The sequence below is a fragment of the Panthera uncia genome, assembly GCF_023721935.1.
Source record: "Panthera uncia isolate 11264 chromosome D3 unlocalized genomic scaffold, Puncia_PCG_1.0 HiC_scaffold_8, whole genome shotgun sequence".
Taxonomy (NCBI): Eukaryota; Metazoa; Chordata; class Mammalia; order Carnivora; family Felidae; genus Panthera; species Panthera uncia.
In genome coordinates, this window is record NW_026057586.1 from 75,085,766 (window position 1) to 75,098,448 (window position 12,683).

At 41.7% G+C, this 12,683-nt stretch overlaps 2 protein-coding genes across 2 annotated transcripts; one reads left to right on the top strand and one right to left on the bottom strand.

Moving 5' to 3' along the window:
* Nucleotides 1–616: 616 nt before the first annotated feature.
* Nucleotides 617–10,087, bottom strand: GATC (glutamyl-tRNA amidotransferase subunit C). The gene is made up of 4 exons (XM_049619240.1): nt 9,977–10,087; nt 9,710–9,882; nt 3,493–3,596; nt 617–1,541 (listed from the first exon to the last, which is right to left on the bottom strand). The coding sequence occupies exons 1-4, from the start codon at nt 10,055–10,057 to the stop codon at nt 1,489–1,491; spliced, it is 411 nt and encodes a 136-aa protein (XP_049475197.1). The 5' UTR covers nt 10,058–10,087; the 3' UTR covers nt 617–1,488.
* A 9-nt stretch (nt 10,088–10,096) lies between these two features.
* Nucleotides 10,097–12,192, top strand: TRIAP1 (TP53 regulated inhibitor of apoptosis 1). The gene is made up of 2 exons (XM_049619243.1): nt 10,097–10,300; nt 11,253–12,192. Exons 1-2 carry the CDS (start codon nt 10,154–10,156, stop codon nt 11,334–11,336), a joined length of 231 nt encoding a protein of 76 aa, XP_049475200.1. The 5' UTR covers nt 10,097–10,153; the 3' UTR covers nt 11,337–12,192.
* The last annotated feature ends 491 nt before the right edge of the window (nt 12,193–12,683 follow it).

Sequence of the window (12,683 nt, forward strand, 5' to 3'; positions counted from 1 at the left end):
AGATAGTTGCTATGATGGTGGTTTCGAAAATTTCAATCCCAAGAGTTGGTTCAGGCTTATAATTGAAGGCCAAGTTTATAAATGAAGGTGCTTTATTATTTAAAAAAATTTTTTTTTAAGTTTATTTATTTTGAGAGAGAGGCACACAGCGTGAGTGGAAGAGGGAGAGAGAATCCCAAGCAGGCTCTGTGCTGCCAGTGCAGAGCCCGATGCGGGGCTTGAACCACAAAGCTGTGAGATCACGACCTGAGCCGAAACCAAGAATCGGATGCTTAGCCAACTGAGCCACTTAGATGCCCCTAAATGAAGCCACTTTAAAGAAAAAAGGAGCATTTAAGATAGGGCAAAGGAATGAGAAGAATAAAACAGACCTTTTAAAGTTGGAAGCAGCATAAAGATCACTGGAAAATTCTTAAAACCAACTCTGGCGGTTTGGAGGGGGGGAAAAAATCTCTTTAATTTTTGCTTCTATCGCTTTTACCCCTCAATCTGTTTTACTTAACTTTGGTATCTGAGCCTTCTTAAAACACAAAATCAAAAAACTCCAGTATCTTGGATTCTACTCGATTCAGTAATCGTGGTGGGGACAGGGAGGCTACTTTGTTCCAGACCTGGGTCTTTTTGTTAAAAAGCCACTTTATTGAAGTATGATTGATATGTAAAAGGCTGTACTTATTTAATGTATATGAATCAATGAGTTTGGGGTTAAGTGTATACCGATCACCCTGTCAAAGCTATAACCATATCCATCACCTCCCCAAGTCTCCTCCCTACTTCTTTAAGATTTATTTGTGGTAAGAACATTTAATATAGTATCTACCCTCTTAGCAAATTTTTAGTGTTCGATATAGTACTGTTAGCTATTCCAGGGCTATTTTTATTGTAAGTTCTTTTCAGAAAAACTATAGCTATGGCTAGTATCCATTTTGAGTGTAATGACTTTGTGGGATGGTGGATGATTGTAGGTTAGGAGCTCCCAAGCTGTAGAGTCTACTTTGAACACTCTTCAGACATTAGGAGAAAGTTAGCCTTCTGCTCTGAATAAAGGGGGTACCCAGGAACAAATCTGAGTTTGTTTGGTAAAGATACAAAGTTTCTTAGATGACAGAAACAGCAACTGAAAAGTACAACACAGGTTGTCATATAGCGATCAGATACACTGTCTAATAGTTACGTAAATAGAAAAACCGATTTACGTACAGCTTGGTAGACCACCGTTTTGGGAGGAGATAAAGGAGAATAACCTATACTGAACACTGTGTGAATAAATATTTGATTCATTTCCTCAGAAAGTGACAGTACCTTTTACTTCCAGTAGAAGCAGGAACTCATTGCCTTGTTTTGGCTAGGTAACTCCCAATGTTGTCTTCAGAGAGTTAGTTACTAAAAATCACTTAAACATCAGTTTTTTTCAGGTAACCGAAGAAAGTGGAAATATTTGTGTTCGTGGTAACAAAATACTATCTTTGGGCCTCCACGAATAGCTAGTCAGTTGTGTGAAAAGGGCTGTTGTTCATCCTGCTTTGGCAAAGAGATATTACCTGTTTGAAAACAATAACAAAAAAGGATGTTATAGCTGAGCCTGTTTCCCAACTGACTCAACTGAGCTAACTTATCACTTGGTTTGTCACGAAAAGTAAGCAATGCAAATAAGTGTAGCTACTACCCTGTTATTTCTGAGTGTCTGAAAGAATAACAGTTACAAGTGAATCCTAATAAATGCACACTTTTCAATAAGGAGCAGAGACAGGTTAGCTAGTTAATATGCACACAGGAGTGGAAGGAAGGACATTAATAATTGTAAATTCACTTTCCCAAAAAGCAAAGTCTGACACAAAGTTCTATTTGAGAAATAACATATGTGATCAATGGCTATGTCTGTTAAAATAGTGACAACTATCAGGCTCTGAGATAAATTATAAAATCTTTTTTCTCTTCACAGTTAATCTGAGGTAGTTTAGTGAACCAGGGGCCTGATTAAGAGTTGAGCCCACACCTTTTTTTTTTTTTTTTAATTTTTATTATTTTTAAGTAGGCTCCGCGCTGGATGAGAGGTTTGAACTCAAGACCCTGAGATCAAGAGTCACATGTGCTCAGGGTGCCTGAGTGGCTCAGTCAGTTGAGTGTCCAACTCTTAATTTTGGCTCAGGTCATGATCTCATGGTCATGAGATCAGGCCCTATGTTGGGCTCCACACTGGGCGTGGAGCCTGCTTAAGATACTCTCCCTCTCAAAAAAACAAAACAAAACAAAACCACATGCTCTACTAACTGAGCCAGCCAGGCACTCCAAGCCCAAGCCCACAAGTTTTTAAGCTTTCTTTCCCATACTGGCTTCAAGCAGCGCTTTCCTTTAACTGACTGGTCTCGACTGACTAGTCTTGATCAAAGAGGTAATCCTTGCACTGGGGGACTGATGTTTGTCTCTGAGACTACTTAGAATGGTTCTCCTCTGAGGTGATCTCCTGACTGAAGCTGGCATTTGGAAAACCATCTACCTGAGTGCTCAAGCTCACATTCCCACATGTCCAGATGGGTGCAGCAGTTCTGCATTCTGAAGACCCACCCATCTGTAGAGGAGCTAAAAAGTTCAACCCACCCAGGATTCTGGATTTTATTATTGGCCCAGAGTTATTTTTAAGTTTTCATTTATAATAGTCACAGCAAATTTTAAAGATGCAAATCTCAACACCAGGGTTGCAAACTGATGGCTCCCAGGATGCATCTGGCTTGCAGGTATGTTTTATGTGGGTTTTTTTTTGTTTGTTTGTTTGTTTGTTTTTTAAATCTTTGAATTAGCTCCCGTACTTAAAATTTGGGAAATAACCCCCGGTGCCCCAACGAAAATGCCAGATGTCTGGGTTCTCTGCGAATATGGGCTCACATTACTGCCTGGCACTGAATGAGGAGCAGTGAATGCCCTTTTAGGCAGAGGTTGAGCTCCAGATGTGCCACTGTATACACCTCTCCCCGCCACAGGGCTGTTTTGTTCATTCCTATTACAGACTGGTCCCTAGAAGGAAACATGACCCCTGGACTCTACTGCCACCTTAATGCCACCACCTGTATTTGATTTATGCTTTTTTTTTTTCACTATTAATAAATACGGGTTTTTTTCATTAGTTCCAGTTTTATTGAGAAATAATTGACATAACACTGTGTAAGTTTAAGGTGTACAACACAATGATTTAATATATGTATATACTGCAGAATGATTACCACAAGATTAGTTAATATCTCACATAGTTCTGATTTTTTTCTTGTGGTGAGAACTTTTAAGATCTACTCTCTAGCAACTTTCAAATACAGAGTACAGTACTGTAAACTATAGTCATTCTGTTCTACAGTGAAGTTTGTACCTTTTGACCACCTTCACCTAGTTCCTACTTTATACTTCTCAAAATACTTTCATGTAGCAAAATTTGGGCCTCACAGCTACCACTATGTTCTTAGTTCACTGAGGGACAGTTAAACCACTTGGGGCAAAACATACCTGGGGGAGCCACAAAATACTCCTCCACAACTCGATGGGCATTTTGTAGTAGTTCTTCAACACAGTTGCCTTCTACCACATTGTCAGATCTCAAGTACAGACATCTACAAAACCAGAAGCTCAAGGTTACCTTCTCAGAGAATAGGCTTCTAGAGCATGGGTGGAGAGGGTCAAGAATGGAAAAAATGGAGCAGCATATTCTTGAGTTGTGGTTACTGTTCAAAGATAGAGGACTTGTCAACAGTAGACCAAATAACAATCTGCAGTTGATAGATTCTCTCAACTCAGTGAGGTAAGTGATAATTATTCCTCAGGACTGATATGTTCAACCATGGGTAAGTTGCTTTTGGTGAAGACAGGTAAGGCAATTACAATAAAATGTGTTAAATCTAACAGGTAAGCAAGGCTTGCCAAGGGAATAGAAAGGGGCACCTAATCTAGCCTGGGTGAGGAACAGACATTCAGAATAGGTGATGTCACTGCTAAAGGATGGGCAAGAAACCACTGGATTGTTGGGATGGGAAATGGGCTTCCAGGCAGGTGAAGAAACTTGCTCAAGAGTGGTTATTAGTGGTTTAAGGATATTAGCTCCTAAGTGACAGGATGGAGTCTGAGCACAGTTCTGTACCCCTTGTACCCATAAGATGAGTTGTTTTTTCACTGTAGCCACCTTTATGAATATGAAAGTATCTGCCCTTACATAGCTCAAGAATCTCCCACTGTTCTCTGGGCCTCATGGCTTCATTAAAGTATCCAAATGGCAAGCTAGTGAAACCAAACTGGGGCTTCACTGCCGTTTGAAGGTTTACAAGTGCATGGCAAAATATAGTCTGAGTCTGCTTCTAGATACTTGAGCTGAAAAATAAGCAGTCTCTCTGCTCAATCACTGATAGGGGAGCAGGCAAACTCGTTCCACTTAGAGCCAGACATAGACTGAGGGGTAAGCCTAACAGGACAAAAGGGCAAGGACATTACATGAACATCCAGGCAAAGGCTGCAGAGGGCCGAGTTGTCATGATAAGGTTCTTCTAGGAAAGGCCTAGTTCTGTTTCTTTTGTGGCACTTACCCTAGGGCTAGACACAATAAACATGGTATGGATGGGACAGAGCTGGAGTCTGTTCCAGGATCTGGCACTATCTTAACTGTGTGGCCTTGAATAAGAATGATCTTTCCAGACCTTCACTCTCTTGCCAGAAAAATGAAGGTTGCACTTGATTTTTTTTTTTCAAACCATACAGGGGCTTAAGAAAACTTGGAGAACAAAATAAAAATTATCTGTAAAGGTAACCACTGGACCCTCTGGAGTTTATATTTCTGTTGGGTGGTAGAACAAAATGACTCAGGGCTCCTGAGTCAGCTGAATTCAAATCTTAGTGCCACACATGGCACATGGGCAAGTTACTTAACCCTCTCCATGTACCTGTTTCCTTATTTGTGGAATACTTCATAGAATTGCTGGGAAGATTAAATATTAAAGAAGATCTGATAATGCTGGGCCTGCATTTTCACCACGGTAAGAGGTGGGTGCCGAATAGCACCTGCTCCTTTCAGAAAGAGTTAGTGCACACAGGCACACCTCAGTCCCCACTACTCAGTACACCTATGCACTTAACCTGCTGTAATCATGCATTGCCTGCCTAGTCCCTACAGACTGAAGACTGAATTGTCCCAGGGCACTTGAAGAGTCTGATGAAGTAAGCCTCTGGTACCACCAACAGGTGGTGAAAAGCTACTGCTTCCCCACAGTAGATATAATAGCAGTGGATTTATTCACTCATTTGGTAATCCAGTTTCCTATGTAAGTGATGTTTCCAGAAAAAATTCACTCCTTTAAATACACATTTTTACCTAAATACTGATTATGATGGAGTTGTTTCCAGAAGAAATCCACACCTTCCTATTTCCATAATCCTAGACTACTGAAACCAGGGTCTCTGTGAGGGTGGCACCTCAGTAGTTCACTTGGCAAGTTACCTAACTTTTCTTGATCTCAGAATCACACACAAAATCCAAATGGGACCCAATGAAATTTTTAGGTGCCTCTAAATTACTGATTGACTAAATGTCTACCTGACCGCATTTCTCAGGGTTTGACAAGAGGATTAAGCCCAAATGCTATAGGGCACCCAATGTGATAATAAATCAACTATGTCTCTGGGCTAGTATGAATTATGTACTCCTTGGAAGCACTGAAAAAAGGCCACTTGAATCTTTATGCGTTCTGGTTCAGATGAAAAATCCTGGTTGAGAAAGGCTTCTGTGAACTAGAAATCCTTGCCCTCTAAAGTTTATAGACATGGCACATTAACCAGTAACGAAGATGCTAATAAAAAACAGTTTAATGGAAAGCACTATGGCAGCACTAAGGAAGAAGTACCTCTATCGGCCCTTGGACTGACCAGATAAGAGTTCTGCTGCTGGTGTTGGGCTGCCACAAGTCATTTTTCTGGGCATCACTCTATTTCCATCTATAATAAGCCTTTTCCTTCCTGCCTAATCAATTTCTAATTTGATGCAGACTGGAATGAGAGTTAATCAATTTGGCTAAGAATTTTCCGTTCGAATAAGACTCTGAGGGACAGCCTAAGTACTGAAGTATTTGGCTGCAGTCAGAGCTGTCATCATCTGAGTCCCTCTTGAGATAAGAGAGAATTAAGGTTCTAGAGGCTGACTTTAGATGGCATATCTATTTTTTTTTTAATTTTTTTTTAACGTTTATTTATTTTTGAGACAGAGACCGAGCATGAATGGGGGAGGGTCAGAGAGAGGGAGACACAGAATCTGAAACAGGCTCCAGGCTCTGAGCTGTCAGCACCAGAGTCCGACGTGGGGCTCGAACTCACAGACTGAAAGATCATGACCTGAGCTGAAGTCGGCTGCTTAACTGACTGAGCCACCCAGGCTCCCCTAGACGGCATATCTAGAACAGTATTTGAGAGCTGAGGCTCTGAGTTCCAAGTCCTGGATTCTCTTACTAAACCTGTGAAACTCTGGGGCATATTACATAAGCTTTCTGAGCCTTGGTTTCTTCATCTATAAAGCATATACTAGTATTTACCTTCCAGGTTTGTATGTGACAACTGAGATAACACATAAAAAATCTTGGCACCTGGCATGTAAGCATGCTAATGCTTTTTAGCTCAATCCGAATGATCGGGTAAGGTATTAATGTGCCAAGAGATTCCTAATAGCCTCAGTGCTTTTACACCTACTGTGGCCTAAAATGGTTTAATACTTGCCTTAACTGGGTTCCATTTCAAACATCAGCGAGGCAGTATGTTCAAAAACATGAAAGTCTTACAAGTGCTACATCTGTAAAATGGAATCACAAACCCAAACTGGTTTCCAAGGTTATGGCAAGACTGCAGACCACTGAATACCAGGTCACTATTCCACCTACCAGATCCAAATCCCCTTTTCACAATTCTTCCCTGAGTAATAGTTGCACTTCTCTATAGCTCCCCTTTAGATGATTGGGGAAATTCTGACTCCTCTTTGTTCTTCTATTTGCTCCTTTCCTAAAGATACTAATAAAGAACATTCAACAAATATTTACTGAGTGCTTGGTGCTAGACACTGAGACTATGATGAGCAATAATAGATAAGCTCCCTGGAACATGGATAAGCAATAGGAGAGGGGCAGAGAATGAAATATTACAAATACGGGTGTCTGACTGGACCAGTTGGTAGAGCACGTGACTCTTGATCTCAGTGTCATGAGTTCAAATCCTATGTTGGGTGTAGAGATTAAAGTAAGTAAATAAGTATTACTCAAATGGATGTATAAACACATGTAAAATTATAGCTGTACTGAATACCATGAGAGGTGCTGAAAGGGAACCTGACTTGATAGAGAAAAATGAAAAATCTCCCTGAGGAAGAGGCAGTTGAAATCTGAAGAAGAAAGGAAATGAAGTTAAGCAAAAGAAAGTCATAGGAGGGATGAGGTAAGGATAAAGGCAAGGGCCCAGAATTCCAAGAAGGAAAAAGAATGGAGAGCTCAAGGAACTGAAGGTGACAGCCCTGTCTGGAGGTAGGCAGGGGCTAGGTTAAATGATGCATTGTAGGCTCTGGTGAAGCTTTGTCTTTATCCTAAAGAACACTGGAGAGCCTGAAATCTTGGGTAAGAGAATGACATCAGATTTCTATTTTGAAGTGTTATGTAATTTTGGGCAAATTGTTTGACTTCTGTAGACCTGATCATCAGATGACAAAATAAGAGAAAGGATGTGAAAGAAACAAAGGTGGGAGGAGAAAACAGGAGCCTAGCAAGCACTTTACACAGAGGTTATGGTTACAAAAAGGTCTGTCTCTCTCTATTGGCACTAATGGCAGCTAATCATTTTTTGCTCTCACCTATACTAGGAATGTATTTTTTTTAATCACATCAAGAACAGGGTAAGACAGGGACACCTGGGTGGCTCAGTCAGTTAAGGGTCCGACTCGTGGTTTTGGCTCAGGTCATGATCTCATGGCTCATGAGTTCAAGCCTTTTGTTGGGCTCTGTGTTGACAGTGCGGAGCCTCCTTGGGATTCTCTCTCTCTCCCTTAAAATAAATAAACTTAAAAAAGGGGAGTGGGGAGGGCAGAACTGTAGACTTCCCTGCTTTTTATGAGCTACATACCCACCCTTCCCAAGAAACTGTAGTCCCAAACAGCAAAACAAGTCTGCTTTTCAAAAAAGAGCAGTTTCTTTTAAATGTATTTTTAAATCTTTAAAATATATTGAGATTTGGTAACAACTGGTAGAAGTGGAGAGAGGCTGCACCCTTTTATATAATAAAAACTACTTTGTCAAAGACCTGCCCCTGTATTGCATTACACTATACTACCTCACTATTTGTGTTATTATCCCATTTCTTTATGCATTTGTAAACGTCCTGGCCCTCAGTATAAAATGAAAAGTTAAAACTTCCCTCTGCATTTCCACCTTCTTTAAAACTAATCATTGTTAAGTTTCTTGCATGCTCTTTGAGGGAACAAAACATGACTTAATGCATATACCAGAACATACCAAATAGATTACACATTAAAGTATTGATAATCCCAAACACAATGTTCTGAATTTTGCCTTTTTTATTAAATCTATCTTGGGACCTTTCCATGTCAGTATATATAGCTGTTTCACTATTTGTCAAATATTCCATTGTATGATGATGTATTTAGCCATGAAGTACACTTAGAGACTGTCTTTTTGTTTCTTGAACTTAAAAAAAACTTATACTTTTTAAAAAATGTTTATTTTTGAGAGGGGGGGAGGGGCAGAGAGAAAGGGAGACAGAGGATCTGAAGTGGGCTCTGTGCTGACAGCAGAGAACCCAATGTGGGGCTTGAACTCATGAACTACAAGATCATGACCTGAGATGAAGTCGGATGCCCAAACAACTGAGCTACCCAAGAACTCCTCACATTTTTTAAAAATTCATTTATCTATTTTAAGTAAACTCTACCCCCAGCATAGGGCTGGAACTGACGACCCCAGAGATCAAGAGTCATATACTCTACCGATTGAGCCAGCCAGGGGCCTCTTCTTGGCTTTTGTTGTTGTTGTTGTTTTGTATTATAAACAGATCTGGACACCCTGAACACTGGATGCACTTTTACAGATATGTCCATAGGGATCACTAGGCCAGAAAATATGTACAGGACATATTTTGACACAGGGATCCAATAAGTAAGCAAGTCAAATATGAGCTCACATTCTATTAACAAGGGACAGATCAACAAAAATAATCAAGAAAGAGAAGAAAATCCAACAAGGAAGTCAGTGATTGGAAAGGGAGAGGACATTTGGAGAAGGAGAGGACTTACAGAGGAGAGATGCCAAGGAGACAGGCTATCCAAGAAAAAGATAACAGCAAACGCAAAGATCCTACACAAGGAACGAATTTGTAATGTTGGAGGAATAGTAAGAAAGGTAATATAGCTGGAGTAGAGCAGTATGTCCAAGTAGGGCCTTGAAGGTGGTTATCAATTCGAACACTGTTCTTGTTACACTGGGAGGCCTGGAGGATTTTAAACGAGAGTGATAGGATCCATAACGAACAAGGGAAGGAATGAAACCACTTACCCCTCGGGGTGACCGTGGGAAAGTTCTTGCACCTCGCTTAAGGCCTTTTTCCCTTCCGTGAAAGGACACACTAATCGCCACCTCAAATGGCTGCGAAGGCGCAACAGACAAGGAAGGCTTCGGGGTACGCGGCCTCGAGTGTTTACCTGTCCTCCAATACTGATTCCATGGGCTCCACCCCGTCCGTGTCCACGGCGCGGAGCCGGTCGGCAAAGGCGATGGCTTTCTCCAGTCGTGCCACGGCCTCTTGGCTGCCGAAGTCCACAAGCGCTAGACGCTCCAGGTGCTCGATCACCTCAGCCGTGACACGGCCACTACCCTGGGCGGATGAGGCGGAGAATGGGGGTCATGGGTGGGACCTGCTCCGTGTCCCGACCTGCTTCACCACCCGCCTAGACACCCCCGGCCTTTACCTGAGGATCCGTCTTGGAGGTGAAGCCCCGGTGCCGGCCCATCCAGGACCGATGGCCCAGCAACACCGCCCGCGCCCACATTTCTCTCCTCGGCCGCCGTAATGCGTCCACACGTAAAGTCGAGCGACGCGCTTAAGAGTGACGACATCAGAGCGCGCCGCCACTGCTGCCGCCGCCATGAACAGCGTAGGGGAGGCCTGCACTGACATGAAGCGCGAGTACGACCAGTGCTTTAATCGCTGGTTTGCCGAGAAGTTCCTCAAGGGGGACGGCTCCGGGGACCCGTGCACCGACCTCTTCAAGCGCTACCAGCAGTGTGTTCAGGTGAGCGCTCAGTTGGCCAGGGCCCTCTCGTCCTCTCTGCGGTGTCCCGGGCCACACGCGTAGTATCTTGCGGGAGTTGGAATTGGGAGGGTGAAGAAAAGCCGCAGTGAGGGCAGTGGCAGGAGCTGTCTTCCCATCATCACTACCAGGCTGCCTGGTATCTCTCTGAATGACAAAGTTAAATATTTTTGCAGTGCTTTACATCTTACGGAGCACAGTAGCACCCTTTGGTTCATTTGGTCCTCATCCTAAACTTGCAAAGTGGGCATAGTTCTTATTTTATACATGGAACACTTACGCCGCCAAACAGGAAGCGATCAGTGCAAGTTCACCAGAATCGTTTCCCTGATTTTTGCGGTAGTGCACTATTCCACTATTACTTTGGAGGGGGAAGCGCGGTGTTAAGTATCTCTGGCCTGTTAGACGTCAGTCTCTGGACTGATTTTGTTGTTCTAATTCCTTCATTGGCCTGTTTGATTTCTGAACTGCCAGCCAGCTAGGAAATGTTCATTCCAGTTCAATGAATTAGATTGTAAGCACAGCACTGGGCACAGCACTCCCAGTTAATTTAAAACGTCCACAGGGTAATTCCAAGTTGCTATCTTTGTCCTGTTTACAGATGGGAAAGTGAGTCTTCCTTAAGGTCACATAGCCAATAAGTCCTGGAACGCAGATTTGAGTTTGTGTCCATCACAGTAGAGTGGAGATAACTGTTTAAATTCCACGTTTGAATTTTGACGATTCCTCACACCACCTTTCCAATCTGTCTCTGGTCTTACATTTAATTTCTTCGTAATGGTACTCAGGTTTTAAAAAGTACAGGTCTTGAATCATGTTTTTTTTTTGTTGTTTTTTTGTCCAATCTGATTTATTAGTTTTGTGCCATCGTATTTACAAAGTTTGGCCCTCAAGCTTCATATAGATCTGTTTCATGTGTTTTTCCTTCCATCAGAAAGCAATAAAGGAGAAGGAGATCCCCATTGAAGGACTGGAATTCATGGGCCATGGCAAAGAAAAGCCTGAAAGCTCTTCTTGACCTTGACAGTCTCCTTGAAAATGGACTCCTCGAATCAGGAAATAGAGGACACTGGATTTCGTCAGTTAAGGCTGTTAAAATAGCCATCGATTTGATGAGTTTAGGAGGGAGTTTTCTTTCCTCCTTAATTTCCTCTCAATTGTATAAGAGGATGAACCATCACTCTTTGCTTTGAGAGGATTTCTTACTCTGGCATCTTGCAGGAACTCCATGTGCTAAAACTGAATGATTTCTTAGAATTATGATCTGGGATAAGCTTTAAGTATCCTTTGTATGTGAACACTGATAGACTTGTCAGGATGATCAGGGTTGCCTAACCTCTTAAGTTTTGCTCTGAAGGACATGAGGTACATTGTACTGGGATTATTCATGGAAGCGATTGGTTAGGATCTCTTCTCTCAGGGAGGTAATGCTCTGGAAAAGGGATCCCAGCACAAGTTTTAATCAATGCTTGGGAGCATGGCTTTATTTCTATAGAACTGTTAAGATTGCTGGTGGACTGGGTTAGCCAACAGGAAAACAGCTTTAACAGAGTTCCCTGCCTTAAGAAGAGGTGTCAGATTTCAGATTAAGATGTGAAAGCTTGAAGAATATTGCAGTAAAAACCATTTCAGAGCTCACAGTGTAGTTTAGGAATTAAGATTCATGGAGTAACTATGGAGGAACAACCTAAATTGCAAAGATCTGCTGTTGCCAGTTTTCAACCCAATTAAGCCAACCCGTATTATCTTAAAACTGCCAAAATGCTGCATCTGGTTAAAAGGTTAAAGAGTTTGCTTTATTTGCCTCATGTATCCACCCTGCCCTGGAATGTCTGTAATCATGAAGATGGAATAAATTGTAACATCTAGTTTCATTATTTGCCCCTGGAGAACTCAGTGCGGGAACAGCTATTACACTGTAACCCCACATATCCCATATAGACACTAAGGGAGAGTTTTGTTTTATAACTTAAAGGTGAAAAGTGAAGATTTATGTAAGTGAAATAGTGTGCTATAACAATTAGAAATCTCAGTGATTTCTGAAGTTTATTCCCACAGTAAGCTACACAAATAATATGCTTCTATAACTGCACACAAAAAATGCCAGGATCAGGTGAGCACTTACACACTTTGGAATGTCAGGTAATCACCAAAACTGCATATATTGAGTAATTTGGTTCACACATATATACCCAATATAGTATGAAACAGTTTACAGAAGGCAAAAATTCTATTATCCTCTCCAATTTACCAATGACTACTTCATATTTAACATGGCCAGTCCTTAATGTCATTTCAAGACATTCTACATTTATATTTTTGACTGGTTACAGTCCATTATACAAGGATTAGAAGAGATCATTGA